At 36.6% G+C, this 21,049-nt stretch overlaps 1 protein-coding gene across 4 annotated transcripts; it reads right to left on the bottom strand.

Moving 5' to 3' along the window:
- LOC105646448 (pfkB-like carbohydrate kinase family protein) lies at window positions 1-20,903 on the bottom strand. 4 transcript variants are annotated; one of them, XR_016321670.1, is made up of 5 exons: window positions 20,095-20,903; window positions 18,174-18,359; window positions 3,410-5,416; window positions 3,090-3,313; window positions 1,258-1,391 (listed from the first exon to the last, which is right to left on the bottom strand). XR_016321670.1 is itself a non-coding variant. In XM_012232299.4 (4 exons), the coding sequence occupies exons 1-4, from the start codon at window positions 20,740-20,742 to the stop codon at window positions 524-526; spliced, it is 1,122 nt and encodes a 373-aa protein (XP_012087689.1). In that variant the 5' UTR covers window positions 20,743-20,891; the 3' UTR covers window positions 1-523. The 4 variants fall into 4 exon arrangements, 2 of the variants coding, with proteins under 2 accessions (XP_012087689.1, XP_037493942.1); XM_012232299.4 differs by lacking the exons at window positions 3,090-3,313; window positions 3,410-5,416 and adding an exon at window positions 1-615 and having other exon boundaries at window positions 1,196-1,391; window positions 20,095-20,891; XR_016321669.1 differs by having other exon boundaries at window positions 3,090-5,416.
- Window positions 20,904-21,049: the final 146 nt, after the last annotated feature.

Raw genomic sequence — 21,049 nt, 5'->3', positions numbered from 1 at the left:
TAGAAAAAATTGGAGTATGTTTGATATCTTATGAACATTAATGATATCTTTGCCAATCTTGATTTGCAATCCCTCCAGTGATGTGCCTACTACGGTTGAAGAGCATTGCTTATACTAACAACTCTAAAGAATCAAAGCAAGGCCTTGTTTAGAATATTCAAATAGTTAAAGCTCTCAAACCCATTAAAAATTCTGAGCCAAGAAATTCCTCAGTGCTTAGTGCAACTAGTAGAGGACATCAATCTGCACTAGACACTGAGATACGGCCAATTGGAGTCCCACCCTCCACTGTAAATTATAAGGGGAAAAAACCCTTAAAAATCATTGAACACTTATTTACAGCACAATAACATCCCTAATTTCCAGTTTTGGTCGGAATCCAGCCAATTTTATTTATGTGGACATTGGCAATTTTACTATTTTTTAATGTTAAGTGTCAAGAAAATCCCTTTTGACAGCATCAAGAAAGACATCTTCTGATAAATCAAGCTGTACTCGCATTTCAACAAAAGGATGTAACCGCTCAAACGCATTGAAGAAGACCCAAAACCGATGTCCGGTCAGGCATGCTAGGAATTGCTCCCTTCACTTGAACACAAAGAGAAGCTGCTGCAGCTGTATAATGTTTAAGAGCATCACAAGAACATTAATTTCTTTTTCCTCCAAAAAAGAATAAATGATGTTTAATTTGCCCTCTGAATTTGTTGGAGATATACAATATACCCAAAATTGAGTTTCTGGATTGACTTTAACATGAATTTTCAATCAGAAGACTGATCTAGCCCTTTTGTTTTTTTTTTGCTGGTCAATATACGTGAAAGACAGACAATAAGAAAAACCAATGACCTGGTTTTTGCTCAGACACGTTATGTATTTTCACTCAGTGACCTGGTCCACGCATTTATTCTTGTAAAAAAAAAAAAAAAAAGAAAAAAAAAAACCAAATTAGTCTTCTGATTGAAAATTTCTGTTAAAATTGATACAAAATCTCAATTTCAGGTAAATCATACGTCATGATCAAGATCAGGGGCAAATCGAACATTGTTCCAAAAAAGAACCACTATTTGGCACATCAGAGAATTAAAAGAAAATTAAGAAAATAATGTAAAGCATTTGTTCTTTTCCTTCAAAAAAGAAAAGGTTAGCATTTATATAAATATCAACCCATGCAAACTGTGAAAGCCACCAGCCATACCAGCAAATCTCATGCATTCCTCTTTTGTCTTGCCCTCCACCAGAGCCACAGCAAAAGCAGCAGTAAAAGTATCTCCAGCACCTGTAGTGTCAAGTACTCTTGCAGCAGATATAATAGGTTGTCTAATTGGTTTTTGCCCTTCTTCAAAAAAAGCTGAACCTTTGGCCCCAAGTTTCACTAGTACTTTCCTAGCTCCCTGAATTTAGACAGTAATCACTTATGTAATGCATATTAAGAACTGCAAGTTCCTACCCCTCCCTCCCTACTAATGAAAGACAAAAGGAGGAGAAAGAGTATGTAGGAAAAGAGAGAAAAGAGAACAGAAAAGGACCAACGACCACTTTTAAGGGTCATGTTTACTACAAATTGACATAGACCCGCAAAATGCAACCCCAAAACTGAAAACTTCAACATCAATATTTGCATTGTTGGTAGGTAACCTGCAATTGCTAAACAATTCTTTTAATGACAATGAAGCCTACAATAATAACATTTAATGAAAACTATGCTCTTTTTTACCCTTCTTATCCTGGCTTGAGAGAACTCAACCCAAGTTTTGAAACTTCTAAGCTCATTTATCTTCTTCAGTGACAATTAAGTATGGACCTGAAAGCTCTTTCCACCTTGCTTTTAAGGGATAGTTATATTTATTAGAATCATCTATTACAATAATGAATAAACTGCATTACAAGAAATAGGTTTTCTTTTGGCTGGTACTTTCACAAGGAACGTCTGCAGTGAAAAGTTGAGCCTAGGCAGAAAAGGCAAGGAATTACCAACGAGGTTGTTGTATCCCAAGCAAAATGACTCCAAAATCGAAATTAGCAATCTAAATATAGTTCAATTTCCTCTTAGTTTCAATTTGGTTTATTAGATTATAACAATCATTTAATTTCAATGAAATCAAACTGAATTAGACTGAACGCACAATAATCAATAAGAATAGGAAGCTCTATAATTCTATCCCTGCGTGTGAGCCTGTGCACACACACGAAAGAGAGAGGGAGAGATAAATTCCATATACACTGCCCTAAACAGTGGAAAAACAAAGAAATTACTATTTTAATCCAAACTTGCATGTGATGCAGAATAGAAATACTAGAAAATATAAATTCAATGATTCAACCTTAGGGTGTTAGTTTTATTTCCAATGCATGTTACCTAATTCGCTCAAACACCCAGGGTACCCTGAACTGGGACATGCATCCCAAATCTACATTTAGTGACCTGGGTCGAAATGATCTGAATCTTCAAATATTAGCAATCTTGTTTTTGTTTGAAGAATAAAGGAGATGAAGTTTTTGTATGGAAAACGTCCATGAAGTAGAAATAGCAATACATAAATCGAAGAAGTGTCAAACAGTTGATTCTGCTAAAGATATCTTTTTTTCCCTATTTCTTATTGACGAGTGCAGAAGGTGCCTCTCTCTCTCTCTGCTTCCCTCCTTTTTAACACCTAACAACCATTTTAAATTTGGGCCTCCTTTAATATAATACCTATAAGCCTTCTCTAATATAATACTTTGGACCTTGTTCTAACTGTTTGCTCTTATATTGTTTTATTCGTTTGGTCAAAAAGTCCATTCTAATTAAGCAAATAATTATACATCCATAAATTAGTTTAGAAAATATTATAATATGGGTTAATGTTTAAGCAATAAAATGCTTAATGATCTCAAAAGAATGTAATTCACATACCTCATTCCAAACTAGCATCCGCATTTATACCTACCATAAAAACAAATCTAGTAGTGTATGTGTATTTTCTCCTCATAAATGTATATATATGCATTCAATGGTTAATTACATTATATTGCAGACAATTAATTTCAAAAAAAGCCCAAGTAAGGACAACTTCATTAAGTTTAATCAAAATAATAGAGGCCAGCCTTACAGCTAGATGGACCTGGTTGCATAACACTTTCCCATGCTCATACATAGCTTGCTTATTCAGTCTTTGTTTGTCTAAGGTCGTTCGATTCTCTGCAAGGGATCCAATCGCCTAAAGATATGGATTGTCTCGTATTAACTGAGTGGCAACTCCATTCTCCTGGTGGGCTCAAGCCCACACTGTACTCCTCTAGCTTCTTGTTTTGGGAACAGTAAAGAATCATGCACCTAGGTTTACCCCATAAAAGCGCGTATATCAGTGTTTGTTATGGTTCTGTTCAATGAATTATTATAGTAACTTCAGCTTGTGATATCACAAAGTACCTGGCCTTCACATAGTTCCACACAATACATCTTAACAAAGGACCCAAGCTTCAATTCACAACTTTAGATTGTCCATTTGAGGTCCAAGCTTCCTCAAAAAGTATCCCACAAATTTGATATTGTCGTTGGAAACAACATTAGTTGGAGGACCATGTAGCCTGACCACTTCTCTAAAAAATAAATCAGCAATACACAGCATCTGAAGTCTTGAAACATGGAACCAAATGCACCTTAAGAATAGATTGACCACGGCAAAACAGAATCCTACCCCTAGCAATCCTTGGAAGTCCTAGTACAAAATCCATCCTCTTCCTTGTTTGTTGTAGCCATCGCTCTTCCGACCACCAATGACTCCCCTCGAATCAAATGAACATCAATTTCTTCACCCTCATTATTATAATCACTATAATCAGATCCTATAGTGTTAGAGAATCAAGGAACTGATCTTCCTCAACCTGACAATCAGATTAGCCAACAACACAACCCAAACAACCAAACAGATAATACAACTCAGGAGTAGAAGGAGAGAGGAGAATGTTTGATTATATGGTTTCAGAAAATTAATGGAGGAATAGAATACACAAAGTACCCAAAAGAACTAGGAAACAATGGACTGGAAACCCAATCCCTTGGCTAGGCCCGAGCAGAAGATAATCTGCTATAATGAATTTCAAAATATTCCAAGATACCTCACCCTCAACACCCCTTCCTTTTTTTATAGGCAAAAGCATATCATATCTGTAACAAACGTATCAAATCTATAACAAACTCATCATTACATATCTCATTCTGTTATGACTGTTGGTGATATGGCAATATATCAATTCTGGTCCCCTTTTACTTTCCTTCTCCTAGAATATACTAGATATGGTTTCTGATTTGCTGCTCTATTATATTGCCTCCTCTATTGCATCTCCAAACCTTGTTAGATTTTTGAAGGTTCCTTGTGGGTGACATAACAGTAATGTTGATGTAGAGCCAGAAAGAACAAAGGAGGCTTGTCAAAGCAAGATAATGGGGATTTGGTTCTTTTTGTTGCAGTATTTGCCTATAAAAATTTTGTAAATTGTTCCACAGGTAAACCTTTTCAGTTGCTTGGGTGAACAATATCTGTCATTGAAAGGCGTCTTGTTCCAGTTCAAATAAGTCATTATAAAAGTGAGATTTATGGTGATATATCCACGGATGTTGCTCACATTTTTTATCCCACCATCGTAAAAGTATACGGCGAGCTAACCATGGGATTTCCACCTTAGAATCTTCCCATTTTAATTGCTTCTTTATCACAATTTGATAATCCCATTTAATTATCCATGGAATTTTATAAGCAACTGTAAAAGTAAGTCTTGGATTTGTAAGAGTTCGATTCAGCTCGCAAAACTGTTCATAAATGGTTCGAATCTTATGAGGCATTACAATAGGGAAAAGTCCCCAATTGTAAAACCATTCTTGGAACCAAAGAGGAAAGTCCCATTCTTCTTTAGCCAAATTAAAGGCTATGAACCAGCTAAACTTTCTTTGGCGGTTATCATAACAAAGAGCACCACTCCATGCGTCCATATAATCAAAATAGTTAAAATACCTGGGACGACATTGGTGCAATTCTTTAGTTTGAAAAAGGTCTGTTCCCCAGTCTTCTTGAGAGAATACGCGTTTAATTATGAATTTATTGTACGCCCATTCTCCTTCTCCTCTTACTAGAGGGGAGAAGATGACAGAACCAGTGGCTTCTAGAATTGCCTGATAAAAGAGATAATCTTTAGGCAAATAGGGATGAGAAAAATGATTTTTCGTATAAAATTTTGCAACTTCATGAGGCACCATTTTACTATGTTCTTGAGTAATTGGCATTAGAAAAATATGATTGAGGGTGACTAATGGCAAACCATCTTCATGTGGTCTTAGAACGCTAGCTTCATAAGCATCAGATCTTGGTTTGTCTGGATCTTGAGACAAAGAAGAGGAAGCTTCAATTCTTCTTTTGGAGCTCATTGTTTTGTAATGTTCCTGTAAGAAATTCACGTGTTAGAAAATCTGGGAGAGAATTTTTTTCCCCTTTGATAAATACAATCTCAAAATCAAATACTGATAAAATTGCTTGCCATCGAGCAAAGATTTGTTTTGAGGCAATATTTTTAACATCTTTAAGTAAAATTTCTTTTACAGTCTTACAATCTACTCTAATTAAAAATTTTTGATTAAGTAGATCAGATTCAAATTTCTGAATACAAAGAACTATAGATAATATTTCCTTTTTTACAGTGGAATAATTAACTCGTGGTCCTGTCCATACACCACTAGTAAAACGGACCAGGGTTTCTTTCTTATTTATTCTTTGTTTCAGAATTCCTCCATAGCCTTTATCGGATGCATCCGTTTCCACAATTTTAAAGGCTTCTGGATGAGGAATGGCTAAGCACGGTAAAGTCTTGACACGTGCTTTTATGCGTTTGACAGCTAAAGCATGTTCATGACTCCATGTAGGTGGATTCTTCTTTAAACGTTCGAATAGTGGCTTTGCATCTTGAGCTAGATCTTTATAGAATTCCGCTACATAGTTTAGGCTGCCTAAAAATCGCTGTAGTTGAGTTTTATCAGTAATAATATCAGGAAATTTATTTGCAAATTCGATTGCTCTATCTATAGGGATGATAGTGTTATTTTCTATATTGTGTCCGAGAAATCTAATCTTTGTTTGAAACAGTTTCATTTTCTTAGCAGACACTACTAACCCATTATTTTTAACTACTTCCATAAATGTTTTTAGATGTTTTATATGTTGACCTATTGACCGAGAAAAGATCAATACATCATCAATATATACTATTGAGAAAGTAGTATAAGGATTAAAGATATCATTCATGATCTTCTGAAATTCAGAGGGGGCATTTTTAAACCCAAATGGCATGACATTCCATTCATAATGTCCGAATGGAACTGTAAAGGCAGTTTTGTATCTATCTTCTTCAGCTATTTGTATCTGCCAATAGCCAGATTTCATATCAAATTTCGAAAAAATATTTGCTTCATAGAGGCGATTTAATAGATCTCTTTTGTTAGGCAGAGGGTATTGAATCCATCTTAAAGCCTTGTTTAAGGGCTTATAATTGATAACTAATCTCGGAACTCCTCTTTCTAATTCTGCATTATTTTCCACGTAAAAAGCAGCACAGCTCCAGGGGCTATGACTTTTACGGATTAAACCTTTGGCCTCTAGATCAACAATTTCTTTTTTGCATATTTCAAGATGTCTAGGCCCCATAGCTATGGGCCGAGCTTTTGTTGGTATCATTTTTTCATTGAAATCAGGTTCATAGGGTAACGTGACCTCATGACGTTTTCTGGCCCAAAAAGCTGTTGGGCTTTCAGAACATATTGTAGATTCTATTTCTTGTTGTATTGTTTTTAGTTGTAACTGTACTTTGTCATTTAGTAACTGTTCTTGAATTCCTTTAATAGTAACTTCTTTCTTTAAGGAATTAATAAAACTTTTCTTTAGACTTAATCGTCTGTTTAATGATATCGATATTCTTTATACGTGGTTGTGATATAAAATGGAAGGTAATTTCTTTTCCTTCTAACTCGGTTGTAATTCCTTCATCCGATATATTCTTAATCGGATACAACATATGTAAAAATGGATTGCCTAAAATCACTGGATGTGATAATCCTTTGACAAGAATGAATGGGATTTTAAAACAAATACCATTATTACATACCGCTGTATTCTTTAGCTTGTATTGCACTTTCAGTTTACTACCATCGGCAGTATTTAACTCCTCTACATTTTTAGTAAAGTATCTTGAAGGAACTAGCCCTTCATTGATACAATTTAAATCTGCACCGGAGTCAATTAAAGTAATAGTATGAAAAATGTATTCTTTATGCACTACTATTGTTACTTTGGTGTGCCACTTTTGAGTGATAACTTTATCGACCAGATTCACAAAATGTAAATTATTAATTTCTAACTGATCCTTTTCTTCTTCTTGAGGATCATACTCTTCATTGTTGAGTAGTTCGAACATAATTACTCACTCTTTTAATTGTATCATTTCTTGTTTTAAAAGATTGACTTCTGCTTTTAAGTCTTTAAGCGTAGGTTCCCGTTGTGCTTTTGTATTTTTTATACGTTCACAGATGTCTTGAATATCATAGTGACTAGGTTTTTCATCAAGTTTCTTTTGCAATGATTCTTTAGAGCTACTAGGGTTTTCATTATTCATTGCAAGATAAGTTTCTAGTTGAGCTCTTTTTTCCTCTGGGTTTGCTATTTTTTCTATTAGATCTAAGATAAGATTATCCTTTTTCGTTAGGACACATAATCCATTCATAGTACATAGTAAAAAGCGTATCTTGCAATGAATAATGAAAACCCTGGAGTTGTGCTGCTTTTTACGTAGAAAATAATGCAGAATTAGAAAGAGGAGTTCCGAGATTAGTTATCAATTATAAGCCCTTAAACAAGGCTTTAAGATGGATTCAATACCCTCTGCCTAACAAAAGAGATTTATTAAATCGCCTCTATGATGCAAATATTTTTTCGAAATTTGATATGAAATCTGGCTATTGGCAGATATAAATAGCTGAAGAAGATAGATACAAAACTGTCTTTACAGTTCCATTCGGACATTATGAATGGAATGTCATGTCATTTGGATTTAAAAATGCCCCCTCTGAATTTCAGAAGATCATGAATGGCATCTTCAATCCTTATACTACTTTCTCAATAGTATATATTGATGATGTATTGATCTTTTCTCGGTCAATAGGTCAACATATAAAACATCTAAAAACATTTATGAAAGTAGTTAAAAATAATGGGTTAGTAGTGTCTGCTAAGAAAATGAAACTGTTTCAAACAAAGATTAGATTTCTCGGACACAATATAGAAAATAACACTATCATCCCTATAGATAGAGCAATCGAATTTGCAAATAAATTTCCTGATATTATTACTGATAAAACTCAGCTACAGCGATTTTTAGGCAGCCTAAACTATGTAGCGGAATTCTATAAAGATCTAGCTCAAGATGCAAAGCCACTATTCGAACGTTTAAAGAAGAATCCACCTACATGGAGTCATGAACATGCTTTAGCTGTCAAACGCATAAAAGCATGTGTCAAGACTTTACCGTGCTTAGCCATTCCTCATCCAGAAGCCTTTAAAATTGTGGAAACGGATGCATCCGATAAAGGCTATGGAGGAATTCTGAAACAAAGAATAAATAAGAAAGAAACCCTGGTCCGTTTTACTAGTGGTGTATGGACAGGACCACGAATTAATTATTCCACTGTGAAAAAGGAAATATTATCTATAGTTCTTTGTGTTCAGAAATTTGAATCTGATCTACTTAATCAAAAATTTTTTATTAGAGTAGATTGCAAGACTGCAAAAGAAATTTTACTTAAAGATGTTAAAAATATTGCCTCAAAAACAAATCTTTGCTCGATGGCAAGCAATTTTATCAGTTTGATTTTGAGATTGAATTTATCAAAGGGGAAAATAATTCTCTCCCAGATTTTCTAACACGTGAATTTCTTACAGGAACATTACAAAACAATGAGCTCCAAAAGAAGAATTGAAGCTTCCTCTTCTTTGTCTCAAGATCCAGACAAACCAAGATCTGATGCTTATGAAGCTAGCGTTCTAAGACCACATGAAAATGGTTTGCCATTAATCACCCTCAATCATATTTTTCTAATGCCAATTACTCAAGAACACATAGTAAAATGGCGCCTCATGAAGTTACAAAATTTTATACGAAAAATCATTTTTCTCATCCCTATTTGCCTAAAGATTATCTCTTTTATCAGGCAATTCTAGAAGTCAATGGTTCTGTCATCTTCTCCCCTCTAGTAAGAGGAGAAGGAGAATGGGCGTACAATAAATTCATAATTAAACGCGTATTCTCTCAAGAAGACTGGGGAACGGACCTTTTTCAAACTAAAGAATTGCACCAATGTCGTCCCAGGTATTTTAACTATTTTTATTATATGGACGCATGGAGTGGTGCTCTTTGTTATGATAACCGCTAAAGAAAGTTTAGCTGGTTCATAGCCTTTAATTTGGCTAAAGAAGAATGGGACTTTCCTCTTTGGTTCCAAGAATGGTTTTACAATTGGGGACTTTTCCCTATTGTAATGCCTCATAAGATTCGAACCATTTATGAACAGTTTTGCGAGCTGAATCGAACTTTTACAAATCCAAGACTTACTTTTACAGTTGCTTATAAAATTCCATGGACAATTAAATGGGATTATCAAATTGTGATAAAGAAGCAATTAAAATGGGAAGATTCTAAGGTGGAAATCCCATGGTTAGCTCGCAGTATACTTTTACGATGGTGGGATAAATGCAATTTCTTTAATCCACCATCCGTATATGCGGCTAAAGGACTTTTGGATTTTGCTAAAAAACACAGTCCTATGAAAAATCAATCTTCTGAAGTAACCTCACCATTAAATTTATCTCAATTATTAAAAGACATTTTTCACAATGTTCCTAAAGAAGAAATAAAGAAACAATTATTTCAAGCTTTGGATGTTGATTTACCCACCAGCAAGGGTAAAGAAAAAGTAGAATCCTCCAAATCAAGGCACGAGAGCTTGCAAGAGGATGATGATTCTTCTGATAGTGATAAAATTATGAATGACATGTTTGTCAACAGTCAAGACCCTTATGATATCTAATCCTAGCCAACTGGCAATATTCGTATCTTATCTACTTTCCTAAAGATAAAAGCAAACCTTATCTTCTAGTGCTAAAGAAAAGATAGAGCACGTTTTCTTGTCTCTGTGCTGACGCACGCCATGACGTCAGCAGGTCGCTTTTTTAGTGTATATAATGGCATGTGTCTTTCATTTCGAGCATCGCAAAATTTGTAATAGCTTTTAGTTTTCTCAAACTGGAGAGTCTAGAGTTTGTCTACGAAGCCATTAGTAAGCTTCAAGATCAAGTGTGTGAAATCGACGAGCAGTTAGGACAGCTCTGTCTTGCCTGTAATAATCTGCAATTTTCTGTAAGTTTGTTTTAAATATATCTTTATGTCTTTTATTATTTCTGCTATTAATAATTTATGTTTAATTGATTTTACGAATAGAAATCAAATTCATTTCTTCAAATAGAAACTCATAGAAACTGGTCATGATATATTTGAAGAACATATAGAAACCCATAATCAGTATTGTAACTGTGCTGAAACTGAAAGAACCCTAGCTCTGTTTAATGTTCTTATACGCTTTTTAGACAATCTATGGCCGTCCACCTCCAAGACTGCTTTCCTACTTGCCTGGTAGTTCTTCCGTGGAAGCTATGGATGCTGTCTTGCGCACACGAGATGAAATACTGAACTTATTTCGTCATAATCTGCAGCAGGCTCAACAAAAAATGAAGCACTCTTATGATCAATCTCATCGCTCCTTGGAATTTCAGGTAGGAGATATGGTGCTGTTGCGTTTGAAGCCTTATCGGCAAACTTCAGTTGCCAAACGGCGAAATCAAAAACTATCCTCAAGGTTCTATGGTCCCTTTAAGGTTCTGGAATGCATTGGGTCTATGGCCTATAAACTTGCTCTTCCTGCCGGTTCAAAACTCCATCCTGTGTTTCATGTCTCCAAACTTAAGCCATATCATGCGGGTCAGTCTCCTCCAACCACTTTTCTGCCATCCATTCCCCTCGAGGATCCTGTTTATCCCTTGGTTGTGTTAGATCATCGTATCAAAGGGGGTATTCCGGAAGCTTTAATCCATTGGAGTCATTCATCACCAGCCGATGCTTCTTGGGAGAAACTTCATGACATCTCTGATAAGTTTCCAGCATTTCAGCTTGCGGACAAGCTTCCTTTGGGGGCGGGAAGTAATGTTACCAAACCGCTGCAAGTCTACACCCGTTATTCTCATGGATCCAGGTCCAAACAACCACAAATTGAGTTTTTGAATTAGTCAATTATTTCAGTTATTTGTTCTTAGTTGTTGGTTTGAATATTTCCTGTGTTGTAGGAGGGTGTTCCTCCACTTTCCATTTCATGTTGTTTGTTGAGGAGGGTGTTCCTCCATGTTGAAGTAGTGCTCCTTTGATGTAGGAAGCTGTTACACTTCCTTTCTGTATTTAAACAATAAAAACATCAATGAAGGGTATGCTTCCAAAAATCAATCCAAGTTTTGAGCACTTCAAGTCTCAAGAGGTTTACAGGTTCCCTCCTTAGAGCCTGACTTCCCTAAACACCATAGGTTGCCACAAGAAAAACCCTAACCCAAACACCCAAACACCTACCACACCTCTAACCCATCGCCCCATAACCAGATCCATAGCCCGGGACCCTAATATACACCTTAGATATGATTCAATGCATCTGTTGAGCCTCTCTATGACACTCTAGGCGAATCCCACATCGGCTAAGCACAAGGTGGAAGTAATATACATAAGGAAGGGTAAGCCTTAAACTAGTAAGACGTGTTTCGGGGTATGAGGTGGCTCTAGCCCAGGAACAAATCCGTGCAGGCTAATTCCAAAGCAGACAATATCTTGCTAGGCCTGAGATGCTATAGACTTGGTATCAGAGCCAAGCCTTGTCCCTCTGGTTGATGGTGGGGCAAATCTCAGTGAGGACGCTGAATCCCTATGGGGGCATGGATATGACACCCTAAGCGAATTGCATATCGGCTAAGCATAAGGTGAAAATAGTGTACATAAGGGCAAGTCTCAGACTAGCAAGACGCGTTTTGGCTAATAAGGTGGTTCTAGCTCAGGAACAAATCCGTGCGAGCTAGGCCCAAAGCACAATATCTTGGTAGGTCTGGGATGTTGCACTCTCAGTTTGGCCATCAGTTTGGGGGTGGTATGCAGAGCTGAACTGTAGCTATGATCCTAGTAGTTTCATGAGCTCTTTCCACAAGCTACTAGTAAATATATTGTCTCAGGCATGCCATGGAGCTTAAATACATGATCTAAGAATACATGAGCAACTTTTGAAGCATTGAATGGGTGAGCAAGAGGAATGAAATGGGCAGGTTTAGTGAACCTGTCAATGACAACTAGGATAATGTCAAAGCCTTGTGATTTGGGTAGTTTTTCTATGAAATCCAGGCTTGGGAGGGGGTTAGGAGAGGTTGAAGGAGGCCATGATATGCAGTGGACTCAGTCTTGCATCTTTTACATGTGTTACACTACAGGACCCATTGAATGACAGATTTCTGCATGCTTGGCAAGTAGAAGGATTGTTGTAGTCTAGCCAATGTGCCCCCTTATCCTAGAATGGCCTCCAATAGGGGATTCATGGCATAGGGATATCAATCCCAATCTGAGGTCTGTAGTGGCTCCAATGTATATCTTCCCCCTTACACCTCACTAGTCCCCTTGAAAAGGAAAAATTAGGCACTTCTTGAGGGTTTATGTTTAGGGCAGCCATAGTAGGGGCCAATACAGTATCACCCTCATAGGAATTTATAACTTCCTATAGCCACCTTGGGGTAATTGAGGAGACTGTCAGGCTATAGTAAGAAGTGCTCCCTTCAAATCTCCTTGAGAGAGCATCAGCTACTCTGTTTTCAGTTCCTTTCTTGTATTGGATTATATAATACAATCCCAACAATTTAGAAATTCCCTTCTCCTGGATGTGGTTGTGCAGCCTCTACACTAATAGGTGTTTGATGCTTTCCTAATTAGTTCTAATTATGAACGGCAGCAACTCCAAGTAGTGTCTCCATTAGAGTTACAGCCAAGATTATAACCATTAACTCTCTTTCATAAGCCAAGAGCTATTGTGCTCTCACACTTAAAGGCTTTGATATATATAGGCTAGAGGATTGTTGTGTTGAAGTAAAACTGCCGCCAGTCTGAAATTACTAGCACCACAATCAATATGAAAGGTTGGGTGAAGTCTGGTAGAGCCAAAACAGGTGCTTGTGTCATTAGATGCTTGAGCTGGTCAAAGGCAGCCTGTGCAATAGGTTCCAGCTGAATTGATCTTTCTTGAGAAGGTCAGTAAGTGGTTTGTAGATAACCCCATACCCTGCTATAAACTCCCTATAGTATCCAATAAGAACAAGAAACCCTCTAAGGTCTTTCAGATTTTTTGGGACAGGCCAATTAGCTATAGCTTCCACCTTACTAGGGCTAGTAGACACCCCTTGAGTAGAGATAATGTGACCCAAGTAGCTAACTTGGGATTGCCCAACCTCACATTTAGATTGTTTAGCTAACAGCTTATTTTGAGGAGAGTACTTGAAAGACAAGTTCTAGATGCTGCACATGGGCTTCAAGAGTAGAATTATAGAATAGAACATCATCAAGGAAAACTAACACAAACTTTCTGAGGTAGGGCTGAAATAAGGAATTCATTAGGGCTTGGAACGTGGTTGGTGCATTAGTTAGCCCAAAGGGCATGATAAGGAATTCATAATGCCCTGAATGAGTTCTAAATGCAGTTTTGGGGATGTCCTCTACCTTCATTTTGATTTGATGGTAGCTTGCCCTTAAGTCAATTTTGGAGAATATGGTTGACCCATGTATTCATCTAATAGCATGCTTGTTAAGTTCCTTATAATCCACACAAAATCTCCAAGTCTCATCTTTCGTTTTAACTAACTAATAACATAGGAGAAGCAAAGGGGTTGGTGCCTGGTTGGATGAGGGAACTGTTAAGCATTTCAAATACAAGTTTCTCAATTTCATTTTTTTGGTGGTGAGAGTATCTATAGGGTCTGATGTTGACTGGTTCAGTGTTTGGTTTGAGGGGAATTGAGTGGTCATGAGTTCTAAATGGGGCAAAAAGATAGGTGTTTGGAAGAGATGTGCATATTTATAAAGTAGGGAAGTGATCATAGGTGATGGTTGGGTTTGGTTGGGGTTGAGTGCTGTTCAATGGATGGGTTTAAGGTCATGACAAATAGTCTAGTTGTGACCCCTTTCCAATCAGATTGCATTATTTTCCCTAAGGCCTTTGAGGTTATCATTCTTATAGAGACTTGCTCACTCAACCCTCTCAACTCAAGCTTCTTTCCCTCTTTCTGTATAGTCAGCATAGTTTCCCTAAAGTCAAAGGTCACAAGCGAGTGACATTTCATCCAATCAACTTCCAATATCATATCATAATCTCCTAGTTCTAAAACCCTTAGGTCAAACTCAAACTTATGCCCTTGCATGTTCCACTTACAGCCATTACATTTCTCACAAACAACCAATTTTCTCCCATCAACTACTGTCACAATCACAGGTTTTACCTTGGACACAGGTAGTTTAGACTCTTTGGCTACCTTAGAATGTAGAAAGCTATGTGTGTTATCAAGATCATAATTGGCTTAGCATGTAATTGACCCTTCATTTTCAGTGTATCATCACTAAGCTCCCTATCTACAGCATTAAGGGATAGGGTTATACTCACTAATGTCTCCACTATAGTTTCATTTTCAAGATCCTCCACTTCATGCTATTCCTCCTCTTCCAACTCCTCTTCTTGAGACTGTATTGCCATTAATTTCTTAGATGCACATTGGTGAACTTGGAAATATTTGTCACCACACTTATAGCACGTGAAATGCGGTCTTTTCTGAAAGGGAATGGGTTGTTTTATTTGTGTGTTGGGTAGAAATGGGTTGGCCATTTTGGGAACTGTGCTGGTCTTGGATGTGTTAGGCGGAGTGTTTATGGGTATATTAGGTGGTCTACTATGATTATAGGTTGAAGGGTTCCAAGGTTTAGAAGTGGAGTTAGGTTTGGTAGCTGCTAAATTAACTCTTGCAATAGTAGTGTATAGGTCTGAGGGTTTCAACATTTTGACAGTTAATCTTATTTCATCCTTAAGCTCCCCAATGAAGTAGGAGATATAATATGATTCAGGGAGAAGAGGGTAAACCTTTTCCATTCTCAGTTTACGAGACTCAAATCTGTCTTGATAGTCATTGACAGTGTCAGTTTGCCTTAGGTTTTGTATTTCCTCCACAACATCTTCTTCCTTTTGTTCCCTGAATCTTTGGCAAATAGCCTCAGCAAAATCTTCCCATATTAGAGCATCTCTTCCCTTACTCCAATTAAGGAACAAGACCTCAGCTATACCCTCCAAAAACAAACTTGCTAGCTCTACCCTCCTTTAATTGGATACCTCAAAGCAAATCCACATGTTGAATCATAGAACTTTTGAAAAGTCAGAGAGGGGGAGTTACTTAGCTATGATAGGAAACAAGGTTCTTTGTAACATCCCAGATTCTAAACCAGACACATTCCTTGAGGTAGAACATTTGCTATGGGAGTTCTCCAACGTAATGCCTAATGAGTTAGCACCCATGAGAGATATTCAACATGTTATTGACTCGGTTCCTGCATAATCCTCCTCATGATAGGATGAACCCTATGGAATGAGATGAATTAAATAGCCAAGTTAAAGAACTATTGATACCTAAAAAATATGGTTATTCCTACACTCTTGACACCTAAGAAATACGGTTCTTGGAGAATGTATATAGATAATAGAGCCATAAACAAGATCACTATTATATATAAATTCCCAATTCCTAGACTTAAGGATATGTTGGATTTGTTTGCAAGATCTTGTTTGTTATCAAAAATTGACTTGCATAGCGGGCTAGCTAACGATCGCGATTTTGTTGATTTTATTATTCATAATGACTATTTGTTTAGGCCTACTAAGTTGTGCATTCCTCGTACTTCACTGAGGGAAATTATAGTGTGGGAATTGCATGCAAGTGGATTAGCGGAACATTTTGTCAAGGATAAGACCATTGCTCTAGTCAAGGACATGTTTTATTGACCTTCATTGAAGAGAAATGTTGCTAGGATTGTCTCAGAGTCACACTTGTCAATTCTTGATGTAGAACCACAAAGAACAAACGCAAATAGCGAACAAATCCTTAAAGAAGAGAGAAACTAATTTTCCATCGTATTATTCTCAAATAATTCTCATATCAAAGTTCGATTATAATGTAAATAACTTGGCCTGTTTATAGTGTTTGTATAACCCTAGGAATAATATTAGGATTAGAAATCATAATCTAATTAGGAATACACAATCACAAATCCCTACAATTTTTACTTATTGTATTTATATTTTTCCTTAAAATAAGTACTCCTAAAATCTCCAAGAATAGTATTTGCTTCATGTGTCTTCATTCACAACAAGTAAAACATCGAGTTTGTGAGGTTTTGAAACCAAGACTAGAGTTGCTCTAGACTCCATACAGCACAATATTCTTCACCTTTTGCTTGCACCTCCACCAATTGCTTCACTCGTTGGGGCAGCTCCTCAGCTAATTTATTGGGCTATTTACTCACCTCAAAACTATGGAATAATGCTAGAATCACCCTGCATCTGCATTGCTCCATAACGCAACATTCATTTTTCAACCATTAAAGCATACTGAAGAGCATCTCCAATATTAAAAAAACAAACCAACAAGATAACAAGAGGTTAATTGTTCATCTATTTCTAACCAACTTGAATAGAAAGGTCAGTGAACTCCTCTATTGATATAGAAATATGCTTCAACAAGTGAAATTTCTCATACAACTCCATGGCATAATCAACTAGTAAAAAATTCTTCCGCAGCTTCCTCTTCATGTGTTTCCAAAAGCTTAAAATTTTTCCTTGCCTTATTGTGCATGTTACTCTTCAATTATCTTCCACCGCCGAATCACCGTGTCTTTCAATTTAAGATCGACCAACAACACTTTCCTGTTTTTCTCCATTGGTTAGTTTCCAAGCTAGCTTCCCAATTCAAACAATCTTTAACATGCATTTTCCATAAAAATCATAAACTTCTACCTTGACTCCACCATTTAAATCAAAAGCATAAAGTAGCTGCCCTCCAATCCCCTCTTACTGCATGATTTATTATGAAAATCCTCTACTTCATCAAAATCATTCTCAAGGCCACCTTCTAGCAATTCTAAGGGGTCACGGTTGCCTTCCAAATTCTCCATTTGGATTTACATTGGTTCATGTCGCTATAAGGCTTGCACAACTCGCAACAAATCTTCAATCATACAATGCATCTCTACCGATTCTTCTAGTTGGCCTGATCCCTTCTATGACATCTACCACGTCCGACTATAGCTTACAAATGCTAAAGCAACAGCAGATTTTCTTGGCTCCCATACCAACTGATGCAGTTTGGGGATAAAGGACAGAAAAACAGCAGTGAAAATTTAGGCTAAAGCAACCTAGATTGATGCAGGAACCATAGATAGATATCTCATAGGTTTTAAGAAAACCAAAACATTTTATTAATAATGGAAAGCTACCAGCAAAATAGTCTTCAAAGGCTATTTGAACTAGGGTTAGAGCATTTATTAAATCCCAGCCCCAGATCATAATTAAATCCCTTAAATCTATCCAATTTAAAAAGTCACATGCTAGGCACACACTAAGTAAAGCAAACAAATAGTAATAAATAAGTGATTTAAGAAGGATATGAATATTTGGACATATATGAAACTGATTGATCTTTCTGGTCCTTCACATGGAAGATATCTGATGAATGAGTGACAAAGGAAATGGGGATTACAGCTTAATCATGTACTACAACAACATTATTTTCATGTATTTGACCTAACTGTTATATGCAATTAGCATTTATACAATTGCAAGGATACATGTATAAACATATGTAGAACAACTGGATTTGCATACATTTTATGTAGAATATGAAAACCATATACTGTAACCACCTGATGGAGCCATTGAATTTTCATTGGAGAAAAAACATGCTAGGTGCAGCACAAAAGTGATCAGGGATGAGCATACTAACCATTTCATGACACTTTGTAACAGCATGACCAATCTGTTCAAAGTTTTCAGTGGGCATGCCAGTGATACGAGCAAGTTCACTTTCATTTGGGCTCAGGATGTCAACAACCTTCAACAGTTCTAAGGGTATGGGTGTATCCATTCCCCCAACATCCAAAATGACAGGAACACCTACATTCTTTGCTGCCTAAAGACATGGCAACATCAGAATATGAAAGAAGTTATTACAAGAAAATACAAGGTGACACCAAAGGAAGAACGAATCATAACATTGCCAGTGCCACATTGATGATAAAGGAAATAACTATCAAAGTCCGTCCAGAGGAAATGATAAAGGATCCTTAAACCACAAATTTCTAAGAGATTCCTAATGCTCATAAAAAATTTAATAATAATATATAAGAGAAAAGACAATGATTTTTTGTTAGATAAGAAGCATGTAGAGATCTCACAACATCATTCGATTATCCGCAGATAATGGCATTAGAGATTTATCAAAATACATTCTAATACTAAAATGTTATTATCAAATAAAATATACATATAAGGGTTGAAGAATTTTGGATGTCTGTTGCTGATATGATAATTGACTGGACTCTACAAAATAGAAATGATGGTTGAGTAGCTATAACTTATGCAATCAGAAATTAAAAAATTACCCTTGCTTCAAAATCAGTTATTTAGCAATTAAGCTTAAGCAAGTACAATACCCACTTTGTCGTTGGCTTGCCAGGGCCTAGCTCCACAAAGTCCCACCATAGCACCATTGTCATACTAATTTTGTTCAGTAGAAAAATGAAAGAGAGGGAAGAATATGCCAAGTAACGCAGCACAACCATATTGTGCTGTCATGAAACCATTCAGCTACCTTATTCCAAATACACAAAATTTGTTATAGAATCACTCCTCTTAATTTCTTTGAGCATTTGTACTGTGCACACTGCCAAAAAGGCAATCACTAAATAGAACTAACTAATTTTCCCAATTCAAAGCTGTTTCCTAGAAGCAAGGAAAATCTTTGTCCAATTTCCAATTAATTTGGAGTCTCTAGCTTTGATCCACCCATCAGAAAGCTTGATTTCCATGCATCAGTGATAATGCTATATCTTTTCCGCATATTGAGACATCAAACAAAATGGAACAATTTTAATCAGACAAATTCTGGCACATTCTACTGATAGTTTGAAGGAAACTGAACATCGATATACAAAACTAAGTCCTTTTAAGCTTTGCAATCAACTATGATATACATAGAATAAGTGATAAAAGATCACAAAAAAATTTTACAAAAGAAACAAGAACGGGCGTATTTTGTCAACCTCAGTTTTGACATGGTGGGGTAACAGAGTAGGGGCTCATGTAAAAAGACTAAAAGATAAAATGAATTGGGTGCATTATATCTCTCTAGAGTGCTTGAGCTTCTAACAGTTCCACTGCTTCTGTTGTTACTCATTCAAACTCATATTTTCAACCACTATCTAAATTTACATTATTATTCATCTTCAACATGCTACTATCTCTTTGAAAATTAGTCATTTTGACACCCAACAATAGTAGATATGCATTATCTGCTCTCTCACTCACCTCTCTCTCTAGAAGAATAAGGTCATCAAGACAACAATGCGTGCTCAAAGAGATAACTATTCCTCAAAGTATATATAGTTTATCACATTCTTAAACGGAGATTACTAAGACATCGCACCAAAACAAAAATCCCCAAACACCCAACTTACCCAAATACACTGAGATCTAGACAGCTTCAAAGACCAGAATTTAAAAATACACAACATAAGCATTATTCCTCTTTAAGATGCAAAACACGACCAAGATTTGACAAACCAAGAGTAAATCAAACAAAAGTAAAAGTATCCAGACTAAAATGGTAACAAAATTCAAAGATCTAATTTTAACGCCCGCCTGACCTTTGCAACTTGGATATTGACAGAATCAGGGATCTCCCTTTGTAGCAAAATGATACCAGCATTCCTCACAACCCCCAAATGCTGATCACTTAGCTCCTCAGGCCAACCACTGTTGTTGGCTCCACCAACAATAATAATAGAGTTCTGCCCATCAGACTGAAGCATCACCACAGCATGCCCGGTAGGCACATCACCAACATGCCTTACATAATCAAGGTGGACGCCACCATTCCTCAAAGCATCAATGATCAATTTCCCATTAGCATCATCACCCACCTGCCCCACAAAGTAGGTTGGGTAAGAGAGTTTGCCACCACAGGCTGCCTGATTGGCTCCCTTGCCACCTGCAAGTGTCTGCCCATTCTTGGCTGAGATGGTCTCTCCTTCTCTGGGTAGTCTGTCAATTTCAACATATATGTCTGCGTTGGCTGACCCTACTACAACGAGCGGTGGGGTGTTGGGTTCCGGAGAAGTAACTGGAGTAAGAGGGGTTTTGGATGATTTAATGGAAAATGAACGAAATAGTTGTGTTTTGGTTGATGGGTTTTGGTTTTGGTGGTTGATGAATTGAATTTGTATTGCGTTAATTGAGGGTTTTTTATAAAGGTGGAAATAGCCGTTAGATGGTGAAAACGCCATTGTTTTCATATTTCTTCTCACTGAATACGTTCCGGTCTCACTCCCAGCTTCCAATCCAAAGTTGATTTCTTCGTAACGTCGTCAAGCAAATAGCAGTTCGATCTGGGGTCAGCTACCGTGAGTCAGCGGATAGAAACGCCACCTCCTAAACCGTGGATTTAATAATTTTTTTGTTATTGGCCGTTTCTAATTCAAGGCCAACTAAATAAAAATTTAGTTTTGAATTTTATAACTTTAATTTAATTCCGTGACATTTCGAATTTTGAGAATAATGTATTGAACATTTAAATTTATAAATTTTTATAACATTGTATTT

The sequence above is a fragment of the Jatropha curcas genome, chromosome 7, assembly GCF_041381405.1.
Source record: "Jatropha curcas cultivar XTBG-Jc1 chromosome 7, XTBG_Jcur_1.0, whole genome shotgun sequence".
In the NCBI taxonomy this organism is placed as follows: Eukaryota; Viridiplantae; Streptophyta; class Magnoliopsida; order Malpighiales; family Euphorbiaceae; genus Jatropha; species Jatropha curcas.
The sequence above is the reverse complement of the archived record's forward strand: the minus strand, read 5'-3'. Positions and strand labels throughout refer to the sequence as shown.